This window comes from Stegodyphus dumicola, chromosome 7 (assembly GCF_044657685.1).
Source record: "Stegodyphus dumicola isolate Sdum_Otavi_A_Nest chromosome 7, ASM4465768v1".
Classification (NCBI taxonomy): Eukaryota; Metazoa; Arthropoda; class Arachnida; order Araneae; family Eresidae; genus Stegodyphus; species Stegodyphus dumicola.
Window position 1 is genome coordinate 67,329,115 of NC_140774.1, and position 22,799 is coordinate 67,351,913.

A 22,799-nucleotide genomic window follows, 5' to 3' on the forward strand; every position below is an offset into this window, starting at 1 on the left:
TAAAACATACAAAGGCAAAATATTTACTTCTGCACCAGTATCTAACTTAAAACCAACATTGAAATACTTATTATTTACATACATTGTAATACTTTTCACCCATGTTTCACTTACCTTGTGAATATCCTTATTTACTTCATCAGTATAATTATCATCTTTCATGTTCCGGAGTTGCTCTTTGCTTGTTTCAGCGGCACGGACTATTTCTATAGCTTTTTCTAATCCTAGGTTAGATTTTCGAAGCAAACGTTCGGTCAGACTCCTATCCCGAATGCCTAGTACAATATGGTCGCGAATCAATCCATTTTCTTGCTCAGCAAACTCACAAGTTGACGCTAAAATCTTTAACTGAATGACATAACATTCAATTGTTTGTACTTCTTGCTGGCTACAAGAAAAGAATTTGTAACGTTCATATACGACATTCTGCCGTGGTGAACAATAATCTTCAAAAGACTTCAAGACCTCTTCGTATTTCTCCTTATTCTCAGGTGGCTCAAATCGAAACGTGTTATAAATTTCGAGTTCTTCAGTACAGAGTAAATTCAAAAGGATTGCAATTTTAGTCTTATCTGGCTTGTCATCTTTTTCTGTTGCAATAAATAGTTTTCTAGCTCTTGCTTTCATTTTTTCCATTTTTCTTTAACATTTCCAACGGAGAATATTAGGGGAGCAGGTGGTCTGAAATCCATTTTGCTCCTGACACCATGTAACTTCTTGTGTAGTTTGTTGAATTTAATTACTTCTGTACTTTAAAAGAAGACTCAACTAATGAGTATATCTCAAGAATTCAAAACTTTTATTATTACAATTTTAAGCAGTTCACATGACATTCAGCTAGCACAGTAACACGTGCATCACAACAACGGAATCTCATAGCATGAGCGCCATTAAAGTTATTTTAAATATACAACACAGGAATTTCATATACAGAAGAAGATAAAGCTAAATCTTTTGCGGACTATATGGAAGATACATTCACTCTTAATCCCACTCCGTACGACAATAACCATATTCAACGGGTCAACCAGGAGGTCAATAACTTCCTTAATACCCCTGCTCTGTACAACTTCACTTTCCTGACTACCCCAACAATCGTTGCGAACACCATCAGTGCCTTACAAACGAAGAAAGCCCCAGGGCACGATGTCATCTCGACGAAAGCACTGAAGCATCTTCCGATCAATGCGCTTACCTGCCTAACTAAGATAATCAACAACCTTATCAAATTCGCTCATTTTCCTAACTCATGGAAGCAAGCTATAATAATTGTTTTTGCTAAACCGCAACAAAATCCAACGCTACCACAGAACTATTGCCCTATTAGTTTACTTAGCCATCTGTCTAAAGTTACTGAGAAAATCCTACTTTTCCACATCCAAAAAATTCATCCATCCATGAATTTTCTCACAGAAGAACAATTCGGTTTCCGTAATCATCATAGCACTTGCCACCAACTTCTTAGAGTTATCAACATTATCACTGAAGGCTACAACTGCAAGCTTCCGACCGGTGCTATATTCCTCGATATCGCGAAAGCTTTTGACAGGGTATGGCATCGAGGCCTTATTTACAAACTAATCACTCTCAATTTTCCAGATCATTTTATTCGCTTAATAGCCTCTTTTCTTTGCAATAGAACATTCAGAATCAAAATCGGTACTGCTTACTCTACCACCAGAGTAATCAATGCTGGTGCCCCACAGGGGTCGGCACTTTCGCCGTACCTTTTTAATATTTATACACAAGACATCCCTAAAGACCCTTCTGTTCATCTTGCACTCTTTGCCCATGGCACCGCCATACTTACTAAAGCCTGCACAGTTATCGCCGTAAGAAACCAACTCCAAAGCTATCTTATGAAATTGGAAAAATGGCTTACCCTTTGGAGGATTAAAATTAATACTGATAAAACTAAGGCAATAATTTTCCGTAAAGGAAACATGAAATACTATCCTCCACTCCCTGAAATATTTGACGAAGAAATAGACTGGATTAATGAAACCAAATACCTTGGAGTCACCCTTGACCAAAAACTTACCTTCAGAACCCATTTCCGGTCCGTAGTACAAAAATTTAAAATCACCACAGCTACTATGCGACCTCTTCTTGGTAGAAAAAGCAACTTATCTACTACAAACAAATTAATTCTATATCGCTCCATACTGCGTCCAGCTCTCTTTTATGCAGCACCGATCTGGGGACATGCAGCTAAAACCAATATTAAACAATTACAAATTCTACAAAATAAAATTCTACGAGAAATTATCAATGCTCCTTAGTAAAATCCCAGCATCTATATTCCCAGAGACCTTCGAATCGAACTTATTCAGGAGTATATTAAAAGATTAGCGGTCAACTTCTTTTATTCAGTACAAACCCACAGTAATAGCCTTATTAGCACTCTCAGACACTCCCCGCATCCTAGAGAAAAACATGGTTACCCATGTGACATCCTTCCCACATAAGAATCACAACCTTAATTGACTCATTCACGCTAAACTGACTCTGCGGTTTTACCACCCGCGGCTACATCTTACAACGACACTGAACATGACACCCCCTCCCTTGTTTCGCCGCCGCTACTGTGGACCTCACTCTATTTCATCCGCCTCCCACACTCCTTTCCTCCTACTCTTTCTGCCCCCACCCGATCCTTATCAGAAGTCGAGTAAAAAGATGTTTCTACATCTTGACACTCGAGAAGAAAATACGATCTCTCTGTGTGTGTGTGAAATGAGCTGGCCATGCCACTATTCCTGAGATAAAAATTATACAACATTTATTGACCACACCTCTCTCTTAAAATACTTGCTTAGGTAAATATTCATAGCACTAAACTTTAATTTAGAAGTAAAATATTCTTTATGGTTTTATTTCATTCATAACTGAATACATTTCTCAAAAGCTAGGAAACGCGGGTTGCGTTTCCTAGGGAGGAAATAAAAATACGCTTCGGGTGTGTTCGCGACGTGAGCGCCTTCTTTGTTAAGCTTTACAGAGGTTCTTTATTTCTTTGCGCGATAGTCCCTCGGTTGGAGACTGGCAGAAAGATCAGAAATTAAACTGCTCAACTTTTTCTTTCCCTTCAATGATGTTGACATATTCCAGTTAGAATATTAATCATTTCATTTGGAAACATTTATATTTACATAATGAACTTAAAATTCGTACACTTTTAATCATAATAATGTGAATTTTTTTATTGAATAGTAAACATGAAAATTTGGATGTATATGTTTTCTGATATTAATAATTCTCTTTTTCCCTAACTGTTCTGCTTCCTGAAGTTTTAATATAGTTGGGTTATAATATGTCAGAAAACAGCAGGAAATATGAATTACATGAATCCGTCTTTAAAAATGATGTTAGAAAAGTTGCATCTACTCTTAGGACGCATAATGTTGGCCAAAAGGATATGCATGGTGAGTTAGACACTAACATTTCAGAATTCGAGTCTGTACATATAGTTATGAACACGTTTTTCATAATTTAAGTGAATTTAATTTAGATAATAAATCTTGTTTCTACACGTATGATATAAATATTAATTTCTGAAAGAATATTAAAGTAATTGGAAGTATACATATGAAATTTTAAGACTTTCAAATTTTTAAATACAGTAAAATCCCAGTTTATGGCTGTTAGGTTTTTTTTTTTTTTTTTTTTTTTTTTTTTTAATGAGAATTAAGCAATGCAAAATATTAAAAGGATGTGTTTATGAGGCCCTTAGTGTTAATTATGTGGTACAGGTTACCTTAAAATACCTTTGAAAATCATATGTTACTAATTAGATTGTTTGTAAGACACCATTTGTCATCTGAGGCAATTTTCTTGTTTAGGTAATTTGTGATTTTAGATTCCACTGTAATATGCCATGGGCATTTATGTTCATATTACAGGATTCTTCACTGTTGTAACTTGCCCTATATTATTCTAAGTTTTCATGTTTGAGAAGAAAAAGCGTTTTTCTTCATGCTTCCTTATTATTATGGTGTCTGTTTTGTAAATAGCATCAAGATTATCAAGGATTCGCCAATGCAAATCATCTTCAAATGACCAGCAATCCTAATAATGATCATTTATAGCTTGCTCTTTATGAAAAGAGCACTAGCACACATAGTTTATTCAGTGCTCTTTATGAACAAAGCACTGAATAAACTATGTGTATTGTAATGTTTTCATCTAAATATTAACAGTTTATGATAGTTCATAATTCTCTAATTATGAGAAGAGTTGTGTGTATTCTATGTGCTAATGTATTTTCTTTCTCAAAAAATGTTAAAATATTTGATTTTTCAAGAAGATGGTAGATCTTTCTTCTAAGAAAAATGCATTTTACCTTCCCTCTAAATATTCAAAAATAGCCTTAAATAATATTAAACATCAATGAAAGCATTTGAAGATGCAATATGAAAAGTTGCAAGGGAAGGAAAAGAATATATTTTGACTACTGGTTCAATGGTTTCAACAGTTTGTAACAACAGAGTAATTTATTTAGTTTGGGGCCGGAAAACTGGTATCAGTTAAGTAATGAGAGCCTCAGGCTTTATGAATATATAACTACAGTACAAAGTCTGAAATCCAGAATCGTCAGGACTTTGGAGATTCTAGCAGTTTATATCTAGTAAGATGACCTGCAGATGGGGCAACACTGGGACTTATTATTTAGATCAAATAGGAGAATGCTACTTCTTACTCACAACAGAGATGGTGCCAGAACTGATTGGGTTACATTCTGTGGAAATTTTAATTTAGAGAAGCACCGAGCAGCAAAAATTAGAGGTGGCAAAATTTTTAGATTAATATTTAGTAGGAGAAGCATTGGGTGGCAAAATTTAGAAAGAAAAATGTTTTAACTTGGAGAGGTACTGGGTAGCAACATTTAGGACTCACAGAGATTGCAATGAGTGGGGAAAATGCATGGTGTTGTCCTATTTCTTTATCCTAAAAAAAACCATTCAAGTGCTGAAAGTGTGATCCTAGACAATAACAAATACAGTGTCAATCTGTATTTTTACTGGCCACGGTTGCCTCTTCTGCTTAGTTGTGGTTAGCGATGCTAACTGCCATACCAATAGGATTTGGTTTGAATCTCTAGAGAAGGCATGGATGTGTGTAAACATATTGTGTGTATGCTACAAGGTACTCAAAATACATGATGAATCAAAAGTTCTCTAGAGAGGTTGGTAATATGGTGGGAGACCCTCGAATATCCTACTGGTATTCTCCTTGGTTAAGCAATATATTAGAAACCCTCTCAATGGTATATGAGTGTTCTCTCTCAAAATTGTAGTGGAAACTTAACAGGCAGCTATGCTTGACAAGTTGCCTATGGTACTACAGGGGTACCGCCCTAACTTCTATCTGTACTTATTATTATTGGCCATTCTATGACTTCCTAGGAAGCAGCCATTTGAAAGTGACATGTAGGAATCTCAAGTCTGGAAAAAAATTGCATTTATAGCACAGCTGCTTCCTTTTGTTAATCTTTATATTCTCCATTCCGAGATTTTGTAAGAATGTGGAAATTTCTTTGTCATTTTAATTAATTAATTAATAAATTTTTTGCTGGTGGTGTGGAGGTTTGGATATAAGATAATTCCAGATATTGGATGTCTGGATTTCAAACTGTGTACTACATTGACTGGACAAATTTTGTAAGAAGATGTATTTTCTGTATCAAATTTGACAACCAATTGCAGAAACATGGCAGCCACGAAGTGTGTGCTAGATGTAGACATGAATGTGGTAATCCGAGTGCCAATATAATGTTTAAAAACCTGGTCATAATAATATGCACCTTTTTCTTTGGCTAACTATGCCCAAGTTTTAGAATTTATGATAATTATATTCTCCATTCCGAGGAAATATGAATTACATGAATCCGTCTTTAAAAATGATGTTAGAAAAGTTGCATCTACTCTTAGGACGTATGATGTTGGCCAAAAGGATATGCATGGTGAGTTAGACACTAACATTTCAGAATTCGAGTCTGTACATATAGTTATGAACACGTTTTTCATAATTTAAGTGAATTTAATTTAGATAATAAATCTTGTAATCTTCTTGAAAGGTATTTGTAAACATTTTAAACATTACCTATTAATTTTTTTTAACTTCTGTGAATTATATGCATAAAATTAATTTTAATATTTTAGGTAACACACCTCTTCATATAGCTGTGATGAAAGGGCACAAAGGTAAGAGAATTTTTTTATTTTAACTTTATAATTTGTATTCTGTGTTTTGAATCAGTTTTTTTATCTTTGTGTAGAATCATTAGGGTAATTCCTGGTCATAATTTTTTTTCCATACTAAAAAAAAAATAAAATCATTGCACTTTTTAAATGTCTTAAAGATGGCTCAGGACATTTATTCTACAATAAGTAGAATTTATCATGAAAAAAGATATGGGTTGTATCATTATTCGGTACTATTTGGTTTCGAAGGCCGTAAAAAATTGCCAAACTATTGTTGATGCCAGTGCTGCCAAAAGTAATTGCGGCAACCCTAACGCTAGAAAAGAAGTTAAATAGTAAATAACTATCTAAATATTGATGTTTTAATTTAGATGAAAGGTTAATTTCATATAATATTTCGCTACCGAGTTATCGCTAAAACATCTCGTTGGTTGTTCAAACATAGTTTTTTATAATGAATGATGCCTTTTCTTTGAAAGCATTTTCGGTAAATTGCAAAATCGCCCGCTTATTTCTTTGCCACTTTTTACAAGGGTAAAAACAATTGGAATTTTGTCAATTTTCTTTTACTTTTTAAGTTACAATAGGTCGATGTGTATATAGATAAAGTCAAGGGTTGTGCGCAGTGCCATTTTTGTGCAATTCTGGGATTTTTTTTTAAGTAAAAATAAGTCGATGTGTACATGGACACCGAGTATGTGCAATTCTTAAAAACGCATCAAGCAGTGGGTGATTCTGCACTTACCCAAAATTCTATCGCAGACTTTTCATCATAGGCAATTCCCAAATTGTTAAATCCATAGTATATCAAAAAAGAAATTAAAAATTAAAATAGTATTTCAATGGCGTCGTAAGAAACATAGAACTATATAAACTTACGCAATCTGAAATCAGCGCGTACGTGAGATTTGGAGCGCTGTTAAATGGGCGTGTTTGCTAGATCTGGTGCATTCGCGCATATATTTTCGCTGCAATTTTTTTTACGGCCCTTGAAACCGAATAGTCCCATTATTCTTATCTAGTTAATGAATTTTTTTTGTCTATATGTATATTAACTGGCTATTTAATCTATTTTGTCTTCTTATTTCTTATCTTCATGTGCAGTGTTCAAATTAAAACTACTCAATAATTACAGTATGCACTGATGCATTTAGAGTGATTAAATTAAATAAATGAAATGTGTTTTAAATTCAGTAACCATTTATACCAGAATATGCAGCATATTCTGGCATATAACATGCACCTGTAATTTCAAACTACATTAAAAAATGTTATCTATGTTCATTGTATAACGATCATCCTTTTCTTTATGAAGGAACCTGAAAGATACATGCATGATGCTGTCATCCTTAAAGTCTTTGATTCAAAGACTTTTCAGCCTTTCTAACAATGGTATACTGAATTGTCAAGCAATAAGGGGAACAATATGTGTGTGGGGGGGAAATGCTTGAGGGAGTAAATAATTCTGCAGAAAGGGTCAGTTGTATTCAATGCAGCTGTGCACGAGCCATTTGAAGCCATGTTTTTTAAGTCAACATCGAAGGCTATAGTAAATCCAATTTGCTTCAGTTGAAGTATGGCTTATCTAGTGTTCCTCTTAGTAGCAAATATGATTTCTGCCAAACGAAAAACCCGATGCTGGTTTCAAATGTTCATTCATTCAGTTTGTGAAAGAAAATGGAAATCGTGCTACTGCAAGGATGTTTGGTTCTATTGAAAGCTCCATACCTGAGTGGAATAATATACATAAAAAAAAGGTCACAAAAAATCTCACCTCAGTGTAATTTTTTCCTGCTTGGTGTGCAGTACAAAATTTAAACCCATGGTTTTAAAAGAAAGATGATGAAGTGTGATTTTCTGAATTGTGTTTTCATTCACGTTTGCAAAAAAGAATGGATGGATGAAAAATGTGTGAAATTATGGATAAGAAACATTTGGCGAAAGCGTCGTGTTGCCTTAAAGAATCCAGAAAGCATTTCGTGGTTTGGGACATGTTCAGATCTCATTTTGGGTAATATGAAGAAATTTTTTAAAGAGTTTAATACAGGCATGGCAGTTATTCCAGGCAGATTGACGTCATTAGTTCAACCGTTGGATGTGATGTGTGTATCAATAAATCATTAAAAAGAAAATTTAAAATGACAGTGGAATATGTGGATGTTAGAAGGTGAAAAACATTTACAAAAGGAGTCTGAATGCATATTATGCTAGTAGAGTGTGAATAATAAAAGCATGAAATGAATTAAACTCGATATAATTCAAAAGTCATTAAAATGCAGTATATTGAGCAATCTAAATGGAATGGAAGATGTTTAATTATTTATGGATCAGAGTATCAGTAACGGTGAAGATGAAATAGAATTTGATGGAGTGTCTGAAGATATAATGAATGGAACATGAATGAAATTTCATGTTACCTGATAATGAAAATTTTTAAGTTCATGAGGTATGTCATTTCTTTTAAATAAACACCATTTAGATACATGTAGAAATCTAATTTTTGTATGCTTATCTTTTAAAATATTTAAATCTATGATTTTTATATCTCGCGTATAACTTGCACCCGTAAATTTCGATCTTATTTTTTGCATTAAAAATGCATGTTATATGCTGGAATATATGGTGTACTGAGTAAGTATAAATTTTATGCTGTCATATAATTGAATATTTGAATTGTGATCGGTGGTAAAGGTGAGATTTTTATATTGTGCATATTTTGAGTCTTGGAATCAAATTGGATATAGCCTGTTTTTCACTGAATTTTCTCTTGATATTCCCCCCACCACCACCACAATAACTGCCAAAGAAACCAGGAAATCAGCATTTCATAACCATAAAGCTTCATTTGGACTCTTTATCTTGTAATGATATCTGGAAGTAAATTAGTTCCAGATAGAAATCCTGATTTATTTTTTACCTCAATATAGATTGAAGGAGGGAGAACTTTTACCATGATGTCAATAATTCAATATATTGTGTTGTGGTATTTCCATTATGAGTTATTATTTTTCAATGATTATGACATCATTATTTCGTAAGTATTTTTCTTCGATATTTCGTTCTTCGTGTTGCGGTTTCCAGAACTTATAAATTGAACGTATATACTATTTTGAGACGCAATGCGGATTTCAGGTCGCCGGATTTTTGGTATTTGACTGTACTACTACATGGCAAAATACCGAAACTGCATTAAAATATCTGTAATACTGTATACTGTCATAAAGCTTTCTTTTAGATTTGGAAGATCACTAAAGTAGAGGGCAGTAAAATTTGTACAAAATTTCTACGAGGAGGTAGCAGAAACTTGCACAGGCCTAAATGAGCCAGGACCTAGTAGTAGTTGAGTGGGGTTAAGATCTCTGAACACCGGGTATACTAAAAAGAAATCGTAGAACATTTTTCATAAGTTTGCATTCCCCCTTTTTTTTTTTTTAATTTTATTTTTTTATTTTTTAGGCAATTCCGTAAAAAAAATTATGCCTTTTCAATGCAAATCATAACTTCAGTTTTTTTTTTAATTAAAAAAATCTTAATATTTTAAAATTTTCCGAAAAATTAGTAGAGGTATATTTTCCATTCAATTAGCAGAGTAAAATAATAAGATTTTTACTTTTCATACCTGCCAGTTCTGCTAGTTTTATAGTAGTTCACTGAATCTACCAGTCTTTTATTTTTAGCTGAGGAAAATGTTTTTAAGCAATAAAAGAAATTTATTGAATTAATGAAACTTAAAATATACAAATTCTATTCCTTGACAGCTGTTGCTGCATAATTTTTAAAATTAAATTTTGTTTCACTTTCATTGTCTTTATCTACTATATTTACATAAATGGAACTATGGTTAGCCTATATTTAACTACTTAGACTAGAAGAGAAACACACCAATGCGACAATTAAAATTGCATTAACAACCTTGTTTTTAGCGTACATATGTTAAAACACTCAATCGATTTCAAGGGCAACTAAAGGTCCCTCTTCATCAGGAGAACGAAATTACTAGAAAGGGGAAAAAGAAGAAAAATAAAGCGTTGGCAAAAGAGTCTCAGAAACACGTGGTTGTTATCAGCAAACACGTGGTCGTAACCGGATTTTGAATCAGATTTACACTGGCCACCTACTTTTACTGAGCCAGGCTATCTGATCAAACATATAACACATAGACTAAAATGCAAAGAAATCAAGGAAGTCAAAAAATAGGGAGCGAGGGGCAACTGCACCTTCACGCACCAAGCCTGAACCTCGAATAAAGGCAACGGAACCTCTGTAACGGCTTTTTATACCCTCCAGTAGTACCACGTGTAACGCCATGGAGGTAGTGCCATCTATTGGCAACAATAATAAAGAATTATGATAATAGAAATTTAAAGGCATTAGGGAGGATTGGATTGGACTTAAAATCATTCACTAAACATGTTAAATCCTTGTGAATATGAAAAGCCTCAAGAAAATACAATTCACCAATGGAAGAAGCCCTTTAGATAATTTTTGTTAACCAAAAACAAAATTATGATTAAATTTCCGACTAACTTGTTAATTTTGCCTTTTTGGACATAGGATTCATGTTTCTTGATGTGAAACTTTAACACTCTTTTTTTTTCGCCAATATATCTCAATCCACCTGACACGATATACTTTAAATTCTCCAAGAATTAAAGTCAGAAACGCAATCTTTTAGAATCGAACCATGAATTTTATTGATAGGGGAGTATATGACTTGAAAATTTAATTTCGGGAGAATCCGTGCAACTTTATAACTAACAGAAGGATAAAATGGAAGCACAATAAGGTCATTAATATTATTCCTAACAGTAGAATGTCTTCTTTGATGGGAATCTGAAAATTTTTTAACAGCTTTATTAATGATCACGGGAGAAAATCCTCGGTCAATAGCAACTGCTCTAATAATTACGTTCATTGGTAAGCAAAGGTTCTGAAGAGCAAACTTTGAGTGCACAAAATACATAATATTAAAAAGAAGCCGCCTTTTTGCTTAACAGGGTGGCATGACTTAGCATGGGGCGGTAAACAAACTGCAAAGTGTTTACGGTACACAGTAGTGCTAAAAATCAATTTCGTTGCGGATTATAAGAATATCGAGGAAGGGGAGGGAATTCTTAAATTCAATTTCAAAAGTGAATTGGATGGCTGAATCAATTGAATTTATAATAGATAAAATCTCAGATAAATCATCTTTATTACCATCAAAAAGTGCGAAAGTGTCGTTTGCATACCGAATCCAGAGACGAAAAGATAGTTTATCAAATAATTTCACCTCAAAGTAGTGCATATTAATGTCAGCAAGTACAGGACTGAGAGGATTACCCATAGCCAATCCTTCAATTTGACGAAAATATTGATTTTGGAAAACAAAGTGGGTTTGACTCAGAGAGACTTAAGCGAAACCAACTCATCAATTTCAGTATGTGTGAAATGGAATTCTCGAAGCCTGGTATCAAGACATTTTAGTGCTCCTTTGACCGGAACATTAGTAAAGAGTGATTTGACATCAAATGAAACCATAATGGAACACAGTGGAGAAATATCTTTAAGTTTATCGATGACTTCAAAAGAATTTTTTATGGTGCGAGTATTGTTAGCGAGTAGAGGAGAAAATCTGGAAACTAAATATTTGGCCAAAGGATATGAAGCTGTACCTATGTTGGAAACAATTGGTCAAAAAGGAATACCAGTTTTGTCGACTTTTGGGAGAGCATAAAGGTAATGATCTCAGTCCATATTTCGCTGTCCATATTCGCCTCTCAGTCAGTATTTCACTATGGGTAATCCTCTCAGTCCTGTACTTGCTGACATTTATATGCATTATTTTGAAGTGAAATTATTTGATAAACTATCTTTTCATCTCTGGATTCGATATGTAGACGACACTTTCGTGCTTTTTGATGGTAACAAAGATGATTTATCCTAGATTTTATCTATTATAAATTCAATTGATTCAGCCATCCAATTCAATCTCTTGAAATTGAATTTAACAATTCCCTCCTCTTCCTTGATATTCTCATAATCCACAATGAAATTGATTTTAGCACTACTGTGTGCCGTAAACGCTTTGCAATTTGTTTACCACCCCATGCTAAGTCATGCCACCCTGTTAAGCAAAAAGTGTCTTCTTTTTAATATTATGTATTTCGTGCGCTCAAAGTTTGCTCTTCAGAATCTTTGCTTACCAGTGAACGTAATTATTTGAGAGCAGTTGCTATTGAACGAGGATTTTCTCCCATGATCATTGATAAAGCTGTTAAAAAATTTTCAGATTCCCATCAAAGAAGACATTCCACCGTTAGAAATAATATTAATGACCTTGTTGTGCTTCCATTTTATCCTTCTGTTAGTTATAAAGTTGCACGGATTCTCCCAAAATTCAATTTTCAAGTCATATACTCCCTTATCAATAAAATTCATGGTTCGATTCTAAAAGATTGCGTTTCTGACTTTAATTCTTGGAGAATATATAGTATATCATGTCAGTGTGGATTGAGATATATTGGCAAAAAAAAAAGAGTTTAAAAGTTTCATATCAAGGAACATGAATCCTATGTTTAAAATGACGAAATTAACAAGTCTTCAATAGCATATCATAGTTGGAAATTTAATCATAATTTTGACTTTATTTTTGGCAAAAATTATCCAAAGGGCTTCTTCCGTTGGTGAATTCTATTTTATTGAGGCTTTTCATATTCACAAGGATTTAACATGTTTAGTGAATGATTTTAAGTCCAATCCAGTCCTCCCTAATGCCTTTAAATTTCTATTATCATAATTCTTTTATTTTTGCCAATAGATGGCATTGCCTCCATGGTGTTGCATGTGGTACTACTGGAGGGTATAAAAAGCCGTTACAGAGGTTGCGTTGCCTTTTTTTCGATGTTCAGGCTTGGTGCGTGAAGGTGCAGTTGCCCCTCGCTCCCTATTTTTTGACTTCCTTGATTTGTTAGCATTTTAGTCTATGTGTTATATGTTTGATCAGATAGCCTGGCTCAGTAAAAGTAGGCGGCCAGTGTAAATCTGATTCAAAATCCGGTTACGACCACATGTTTGCTGATAACGACCACGTGTTTCTGAGATTCTTTTGCCAACGCTTTATTTTTCTTCTTTTTCCCCTTTCTAGTAATTTTGTTCTCCTGATGTAGAGGGACCTTTAGTTGCCTTCGAAATTGAGTGTTTTAACATATGTATGCTAAATACAAGGTTGTTATTGCGATTTTAATTTAACTACTTGCCTGATTATCCCGAGTTATCTCGGGTTCATATATATTGCAGTTAATTATTATTCCATGAAAACTCAGGCGAAGCAGAATTTGTTAGTACGATTTGTTTTATCATGGTTATACTCGGCTTGGTTTGTTGGTTGCGCTGTTCTTTTGGAGGGACTGGTCATGTGTTTCCGAATTGTATAGTATATTTCGGCTTGTGGATTAGTAATGTATAAAGAAGGATACATGCATTGAAAAAATAAAATAAAGGCAATGGTGCAAAATAGCGAAAGTGATGATTTCGAATAGTGATTATGAAGAAGTGGAAAAATTTTTTTTAAAAAAATCAAATCTAACAAGACAGTGTACTCTGTGCTCCGGTGCAAGAGATTCCAGTGGTAAGCCAGTAAGAAAAGACACCAGATACCAGTGTAGAATGTCAGGTATCACTTTGTATTGTCCCTTGTTTCAAAAACTATTATACAAAGATTAATATTTTACTTTTTGGGGGGGGCCCACTAGCGGCAATTTATATAGTATGGGCAATAGCATAAGAAAAAATGTCGTTTGCTCTGCAAAAATTATCCAAAAGGCTTCTTTCCATAAGTGAATTGGATTTTCTTGAGGCTTTTCATATTTGCAAAGATTTAGCAGGTTTAGTTAATGATTTGAAGTCCAATCCAGTCCTTCCTAATGCCTTTAAAATTCTACTATAATTCAGTTATTTTTGCCGATAGATGGCGTTACCTCCTCGTGTTTGGTACTACCAGAGAGTATAAAAAATCCGTTCAGTGGTTGATTTCCATTATTCGAAGTTCAGATTTTGAGCGTAAAGGAGCAGTTGCGCCTCGCTCCCTAATTTTAACTTCACTAATTTTTCTTCTCCTTTCTGTTACATGTTTGATCAGATAGCCTGGCTCAGTAAAAGTAGGCGGCCAGTGTAACTCTGATTAAAAATCTGGTTATAACCACGTGCAGTGCTGATAAGGACCATGTGTTTCTGAGACTTCTTCCCCTTTATTTTTCTTCTTTCTATGTATTTCTTTCTCCTGATGAGGAGGGACCTTTAGCTGCCCTCGAAATGGATTGAGTGTTTCGATATAATTACGCTAAATACAAGGTTGTTTTTACGATTTTGAATTCTCCTACAGTTGGAAATTAGAAATAAGAAGAGGGAGGAGGGGATGTTAAAGTCAGCTCAATGAAGCATCAAGAGAAAATTTTACTCTTGATATTTACAGAGGAAATTCCATTTCTTTATCCCAATGACTTTCAAATAATGTAACTTCATCAAGACAAAACAAAAAAATCATACTTTGAAAAGTACCACGGGATTTGTTGAAAAAGATTAATACTGACACAAGTGTTGCATGTATACCTTTCCAACGTCTTCCAACTGCAAAGTCCCCTGATATTTCACATGTGTACTACGGCTTTGGTGTCTTGAAAAGAGCTCTTTCTAAGTGGAAACCCACCATGAATGATGGACTGTTAATAAGTAGTGGAAGAGAAATAGAAATCAGTACTTCTGAAAATTTTACAAAAAGCCCTTTTATCATGAAAATCATGGTGCAGATGTACAGAATAAAAAAGCTGTTAGAAGTAACGTTTAAAATAAGTGCTCCTTACATTTTAGACATTAATGAAATGGGCCTGAAATTATTCTAAAAATGTGTAAACACACTTTTGTATGTTCATTAATTATTGAATTTTTTTATAGTATTTAAAAATTCTTTGATGAGCAAAAGGATTTGTTTCATATTCAGAATTTTCTCAGGATAAAAGTGTAAAAGAATGAAATTAGCCAAGGAACATAAAATTTAAAATATAAAAAATAATATATTTTACATCAGAATCATATTGTAAATAGTGAAATAACATAACTCTTGCATTATAAAGTAAATATTAAGTCAACTTGGAATTATTTTGAAATGGCATTTCCAAGCAGTGCAAAGCACCCTCAGAAGAAAATCTCAGTTTTCATTTGAGAGCCTCTGGGTCTTTCACATTTCAGTGTTGATAACTATGACTTTTCCTCACCCTGTTATATTGATTGCCTTTAAAAGCTGAGTTTTTTGCAAACATAAGATGAAAAAAAAAGCATCACCATTAAAAAGTACCTTTATCTCTGTAGCAAAAAATGTTTGCACACCATGAAATCACAATGGAACATAAATGTCATTTGACATGAAGCTTCCTCAAACGCAGTAGTATGCATGCACCTAATACGTGTACAGTGTGTTAGAATGAAGTAAGTCAAATGATACTGAAAGTCCAGTGCATGATGACCTTATAAATTTGGACCAGTTTCCATAGTAATTCTGTTGGCTGTAGTTAAGGATAATGCCTGAAAGACCCACCTAATGAAGTCACATGCAACTAAGTAAATTCCAGGGAGGATGCATCAGTGCCATCTGAGAAGCAAGGTGATCATGTCACTGAATTAGCTGACATGAAGGTTGGAATGACAAAACAGTGAGACATTATTATCAACGGTAGTTCCAGCATTCATTTATCAGTAAATGGAAGGCAACAGCAGACCGCAGATCTCAACTGTGTGTTGAGCCATCCAGTGTGGCGCCTTAAACTTATTAATGGCTGTAGTTTCCATTATTCAATGGAAGCTATTCACATAAAGAGGCAGTATTTTATTTGGTTATCTGGAAAGTTTGTGCCAATTTTGAAGGAATATTGAAAAGCAGGAGATTTAAATTTTAGTACACATTTATTAAATTATATAGGTGCCACTCTGTTCTACAACCTTTCTCAATCTTTCAGGCAGCTTGAAAATTCCATCCTGCCTGAATCTGTAAATTTTTTTCAGCGAAAACCTTTTGTATGGGATTTTTTTATCTTGACCAAAGAGTTGAAATTTTTTCCATTAACAGAATTTTTTAATGACCGAAATAGGTGGAAATCAAAATGTGCAAGGTCTAGTGAATATGGGAATAGGATAAATCATCCCAACTGTACTCCAACAGCTTTGCCAAGTTATCAAAGACACGTGAGGCTGCATGTTGTTCTGATAAATTAAGAAGCCTTTCCGAATCACTATTTCTATACTTTTTTGTTTGATTGCTGTCCTTAAATCATCTAATTGGGAATAATACTTCTCTGAATTTATGGTTGCGTTATTTAATAAAATCTTGTATTACAGGATCTGTTTCCAAATGCCATCAGAGTCAGAGCGTGACCTTCTTTGGATGAAGACCAGCTTTTTAGGTGACTAAATGTAGAATATTTCTTTTCCCCCAGGATCTTTTACACTCAGCAGTATTATAAATGGTTCATTTTTAATCTCCCATCTCTACCTTCTTAAAAATGGTGTCTCCTTATTTTGTTTGTAGAGTGAGTCACAAATGGAAATGTGATCCATCAAATTTTTCTCCATTAAATCATGGGGAACTTATACATCAAAGTGCTTTATAGCCAAGCATCACACAATGCTCCCGGATGGTGGATTTTGATGTGATGTAATCTGATATTTATTTGCATTTGAAGAGTTTACCTGAGCGTTCTTGGTCTTTAAGGTTGAAATCAACAGCTTTAAACCTAGCAAACTACTTCCGTATAGTTCTTTGAACTACAGCAACTTTTTACATATCTTGTTTGCCACTAGTGTGGCATTTTTGCCTTTCTGGGACAAGAAAAGTATTAAATACCTAAAATACACTTTATTTTCTTCCATATTCAAAGGCATATAAAACTGACATAAATTAACATATCGTAACCAAATTTTTGTTCAAATATACCTAACTTTTCAAACAACCCAATAGGATTACCCATACATCAGTATATACTTCAAGAAAACATTCATTCATAAGAAAGCAGTAGATAAAAGGGAGGACATATCATTGGCTGCAAGTAAGACGAAAGAGTTTTTCTCTGGTAAAACGCATTTATTGTTTGAGCATTGTCTTATCTCTGTTGGTTTTAGTAGGTTTTATATTAAGAAATGCTGAAGTGTTTTGAATCTTATTTGTATGTCTGTTATTGAGGAGTATTCAGGTTACTTTTTGACTCTCTCTTTATATATCATGTTGTTTTTTCATTAATTTTTTAATTTTATATTGCTTAAGTCTTTGTTATATACTAGTCTCAACATTTGCCTGTAGCTTTTTAATACTGTGATTTCACTTTAGCAGAAAAATTTTAAATTATATTTATTCTTTTAATTTTTTAATAGAATGCGTACAACTACTACTTGCACACAATGCACCAGTTAAAATAAAAAATAAGCTGGGATGGAGTCCTATAGCTGAAGCAATAAGTTATGGAGACAGACAAACTAGTAAGCAATTTTTTTTTAATTATAAGTAGTTATACAAGGTGAGGCTGTGAAAAAGTAACTCATCACTGAGAATAATATAACTGGAGGAATAAGCAGGTGGGTTGTTTACTTTGCCTATGAGTTACAACAGTTGCTGAAAGTAGTCACTGTTCATCTGTATGCACATTGGAGCATGATGGCTGATATTACTTGCATCTCTTAACAATGATACTGTGGTTATTCATCCATGGTGTGTGGATTATTGGCATACACATTTTCTTTTGAATTTCGCTACAGATAAAAATCAGTCAGGAAGATGGTGACAGTAACCTTTTCCTTACAATGCCGTCTACCATAAACAGTTTATGAACCCATGCCAGCAAGTCATGTGAGGTGTGTCATATTGCCCCATCTTGGTGGAAGAGCAGAACAGTTTTTTGTTGTTAGTAGGTCACAAAATTTGTTTACCAATATCGAGGTAAGCTATAGTATTCACAATTAATTCGATAAAAATTGGACCCACTATTTGTATTTCTGTCACCTTGTATCAAATGCCAGTTTCATGGTCCTGACGTGGGTTTTTCTAAGTAAGACCATAACTCTGTATTCTGAGAATTTTCATGACTTGACTAGTGAAACCCAGCCATATGAAATGAGGGAGGCCTGGATTTCTTTATGTTTGTGACAGAGTTGGTTTGATTCTATTTCTGAACCAGACTGATACAGCACTTAATTGGTTATTTTATTCCTGTGTACTTGATGCCAAAGTTGTCTTATGTTTCCTTAATCTATCCACTTCACTAATAACCTTGCAGACATATGCTATTTGTTATTCTAATGAGGAAATTGTCTATCTGAAGCAGTGTGCAAAAGAACTATTTATTTTTACACAGGAATTCTTCTTCACATAAATAAATGAGGGTGCGTAACTCTTTAATTGGGCTTAGAAGTTCAGCAGGCTTAGGTGCTTGTTGAGAATCACTGAGAACTTCAAGTTTATGCATATGTATATATAAAGAGTACTTCTTTATATATATATATAAAGAAGTACTCGTTTTTTTTTTTCGAAGAAAATTTGAGACTGAGTCTTATAATCATTTGCAGCTCATGTTAGATTGATGCCAAAATGTTATTTAGAACATATGCTAAGCATTGATTTACATTTTCTTAAAGTTACCATGCAGAACTGAATATAAAAGCAAAATAAAGCCAGAGCACAGCTTTATTTGGTAACTAAGTTGGCAAATAATTGCTAGAGAGCAAGGGTATGCAATCTTCTTGTAAGGGTGTGGCACTAGTACTAAAGGCAAGCTACGTTTTCATTGGCCAACCCTGTATAATGAAAGTATATACTAATACTTTTTAATTAAAATTTACATCTATTTTTAATATTTGGGTATTAGGTGTTACCTGCTAACACATCACCAACAATCTGTTGTTCAACAATCATTTAATATATTCCTGATGTCATCATATTGGTGAAACAAGTTTTTGATTTTCCATGATTATTGGTTACAATAAAATTTACAGAATCACATCAGACTGTTATTTACCACAGCTGTCTCTACCTGTGTATGAACTCTCTTAAGTGACTTCTCTTGAACTAGTTCCCAATTCTTATTGTAGGACTTGTTTGTTAGCTGTTGTTGACATCACATTTTATTACATTTCATCAGATACTTGCAGGATAACTGAAATGACTCACAATATTTTGGCAAAATACCACGTGCATGAAAATAATGACAGATTGCTTCTGCTTAATTTCTTGACAAATCTAGTAAACACTTAATACATGAGTAAAAAATAATGAGACAATCATCCCAGGAAATTTCATTATTAAAAAAAGTTACCAAGAAAAAGACTATGTGCTTGCTTGACCGTTTTGAAGTTTAAATAAATAAATTAATTAAAAAAAATAATAAATAAAAATGAAAAAAATCCCCACTTTCTCCTAACCTTAAAAAAAAAAAAAAAAAAAAAAAAAAAGAAAAAAGAAAGAAGAGAGAGAGAGTGAGAGAGAGAAGAAGAAGAAGAAAGAAAAATAAATGCAAAATTGTAACTTTCTTAAAAGGATTTGGAACCACTTCACTGGTTGCTGAATGACCAGAGGAATCAGAGTCGGGTGGTACTTCATGCAAGACATCGGCAGGTATTTTTTTTAGTTAATACTCTAGAACTATATTTACTTTTAACTGAAATTTTCAAAAATTATAATTAAATATGAAATAAGGAATATTTCAAATAACATACGTTACAAAAAATGTACTAAATTTATTGGTTATATATTCTATTTAATTGATATGTAAAAGGTGTGTAGAAGAAAAAATAGTAAAGTGCAATATTTATGATAAAGGTAGCCTTAGAATACTATTTCTTGACTTTTGCTTGTTATTCAAAAATGCTGTGTAGCAATAATGTAAAGGGGTTTAAGTCTTCTAATTAACTTGAACTTAATTAGTTAATAATCATAAAGTATTTCATAAAGTAATATGCAATGCACAGGAAAGCTATTGGTGTTCACGTCTTAAAATGAATTTTGCATTGGTAGCCAATAAATAATTAAAAATGTAATCATATAAATTTAACTAGTATGTTTGATATAGTTGGATGTATAGATAATCATTTAAGAGAAAACAAAAGTATTTTGTTTTCTCTTAAATTACATGAAAATTACAAAATTGTCTTACATGAAAATTACAAAAATTTTCATGCAAGACAATTTTTTTTAAAAAAAATTTCTTGTTTTTTCTTTTACCACTATTCATATTGAGCTTAACTAAGTGCAACACATAAAAAAAAAAAAAAAAAAAAAAAGATGAGGAAAAAAAGCCCTTAAATGTTTTAGCAATTCCAGAGTTTTTAAAGAAAATCGAGACATGTAAGTGTTATAATTCAGATAGTGTTTTATGACAAAGTATTGTAAAATAAGTACATATGTTTATCAAAGGAATTTCATGTAAATTGTATTGCAGTTTCTTCTCTTATACGAAAAATGAAGATGCAGTCCAGGGAATCCATGGAAGTAAGAAGGCCAGATCTAATTTTAGCTTTAAGTCAGATGGGTGACTTCTTCATGGAATTAAAATGGGATTTCCAAAGTTGGGGTATGGAAATGTATAAATTTTTTTGTGTTAAAATTGCTTAGATTATTAATTTAGTTTTTTGTGCTGTGGCATTGGTATTATAAAAGTGTTTGTTATTTAATAAATTAGTGTTATTATTGTTTTGTAGTTCCACTGGTGTCTAGAATACTGCCTTCAGATATTTGTCGTATTCATAAAAAGGGATCAAATATCCGGTAAATCTTTGTATAATCTTTTTATATTTTCTGAAATATTTGTTGTAAATGTAAGATTTTTAAACTTTAATTTTTCTAAATCTGAGTGTGAAATTGTGAGTACTGTTCAATTAGGAATGTCAGTAAAAATAGCTCATCAGTATTGTCATTACCCACATTATAGTAGTAGAGTAAAATATAATGTGAAATATTATATGCTGTATTGTTATTGAAATTTTATGCAAAGAATCTATAAATATCTTTAAATATCTGCCCCTTCCAAAATATAATAAATGTCCAATTATCTGGATTCTCTGTGTTTGGAAATCCATTTATCTGGACTATTTCCTTTTAAACAAGAAAAATTAAACTTGCTGTTAATTTATTAATGTGTTTTTACTGATTTTGACCTTTTTATAGCAAAGTTATTTTTACACATGACTATTTTTTCCTCCTTCTGTTTTACAGTGTGTTCAGATTATATGTGGTGCAAATGTAATTAAATAAGTTTTTTTTTTTTTTTTTTTAAGAGCAATGAGATGAATCATAATGCTAATGCAAATAAACATTGTGCCTTTAAAATTTTTAAAATGTTTTGATGTGCACTTATGTATTAATGTAACCACTTTGGTGCAATTCGGCGATTTTTTTACAGATGCAAAAGAATGGTATAAATCATCATTAATTTACTTATTACTTTCATAATTATTTATTGTGTGTCTATATATATATATATATTATATTTTAATAAGGTATTATTTTCAAAAGGTGTATCAAAAGCTGCTTGCAAACTGTTTATTTCTTTTGTTCTGGTGGAAATTTTATGGCAATGGCTTTAATATCAGATTCAAAGTAGTTCTCCCCATTAGTGATATTACAGCAAAACATCGTATTTCTGAAGAAATTTTGCTGCAGTTTCTGCCACTGCTGAGAAATTCCACAAGCGCATATTTTAAAATTGAATTAAAGGCAAAAAAATATGATGATTTGCTTTTAAAAACCATTTGAACTTTGAACATTACAAAAGTGGTGACGTTGCTTAACTGAAGAATTTTATGACTCTATGGTTGCATGAAAAACTGTTATATGCATGGTTGCCAGAGTTTGTCACATACTGAAAATTCACTGACATCTACTAAGGAGAGTGTGCTAATATGAAAGTACTGGGACATTTATGATCCATTGGTAGTGAAAGTATTAAATAATATACAATTAACTCTAAAAGTGTTTCTGAGAATATAAATAAATCTATTCCTACGCTGAAAATGTTTGCTGTAAATGCCTTTAGAGTTCTTTGAAATTTTAGAAAAAAATGCTATTTGAATTAAAGAAAAAAAAAAAAAAAAAAAAGAAAGAAAAAGAAAAGTCTCATCTTAAGCATAACATCCCTAATCTGCACTCCTGATATTATTAGATATACTGGTAGTTGTGATATCTGTCATACACTGGTCATTGCCTCATTTTCACTAGCTCAAATGGTGTGAAAATTTTGACCTTGTAAAAACATCTTGATAAGATATTATCAGAAATCAAACAAATGAACTGATTATTGCATGATAGAGATCTGCTCCTGATTAAAGACACTGAAGGCTAGTTGCTGAAAATGGAATAAGCACAATGCTGAGTGGTATAAAGATGTTTCAACTCTACGTGACACAAATACCTCTGTCTCAGACATTGTCACTTCATACTTTCCACAGTAACTTCCTTCATTATTAAATGACACTGACATTTATATGCTTTAGTAAAGTGTTTGCATATTAAGTTCCTCCTTGAGGCAACATGTAATGGTTAAAGTGGATTTGGATTCTGTCTTCATATCCTAACAGAGCAGCACT

General features: G+C 32.9%; 1 protein-coding gene across 11 annotated transcripts in view; it reads left to right on the forward strand.

The window, feature by feature from the left end:
* Positions 1-3,118: 3,118 nt before the first annotated feature.
* LOC118203970 (ankyrin repeat domain-containing protein 13C) overlaps positions 3,119-22,799 on the forward strand; it is a 215,610-nt gene continuing 195,929 nt past the window's right edge. For 4 of the 11 annotated variants that reach the window (XR_015042105.1, XR_015042106.1, XR_015042107.1 and 1 more), the window contains exons 1-5: positions 3,119-3,425; positions 6,162-6,203; positions 17,601-17,705; positions 20,657-20,788; positions 20,916-20,982. Coding sequence is in view for 6 of the 11 variants with exons in the window: in XM_085820396.1 (XP_085676522.1) it covers positions 3,314-3,425; positions 6,162-6,203; positions 17,601-17,705; positions 20,657-20,788; positions 20,916-20,982 (458 nt within the window). In the remaining 5 variants the exon portion in view is untranslated. The remainder of the gene's footprint in view (positions 3,426-6,161; positions 6,204-17,600; positions 17,706-20,656; positions 20,789-20,915; positions 20,983-22,799) is intronic. The other 7 variants (XM_085820396.1, XM_085820397.1, XM_085820399.1 and 4 more) reach the window with 5 other exon arrangements.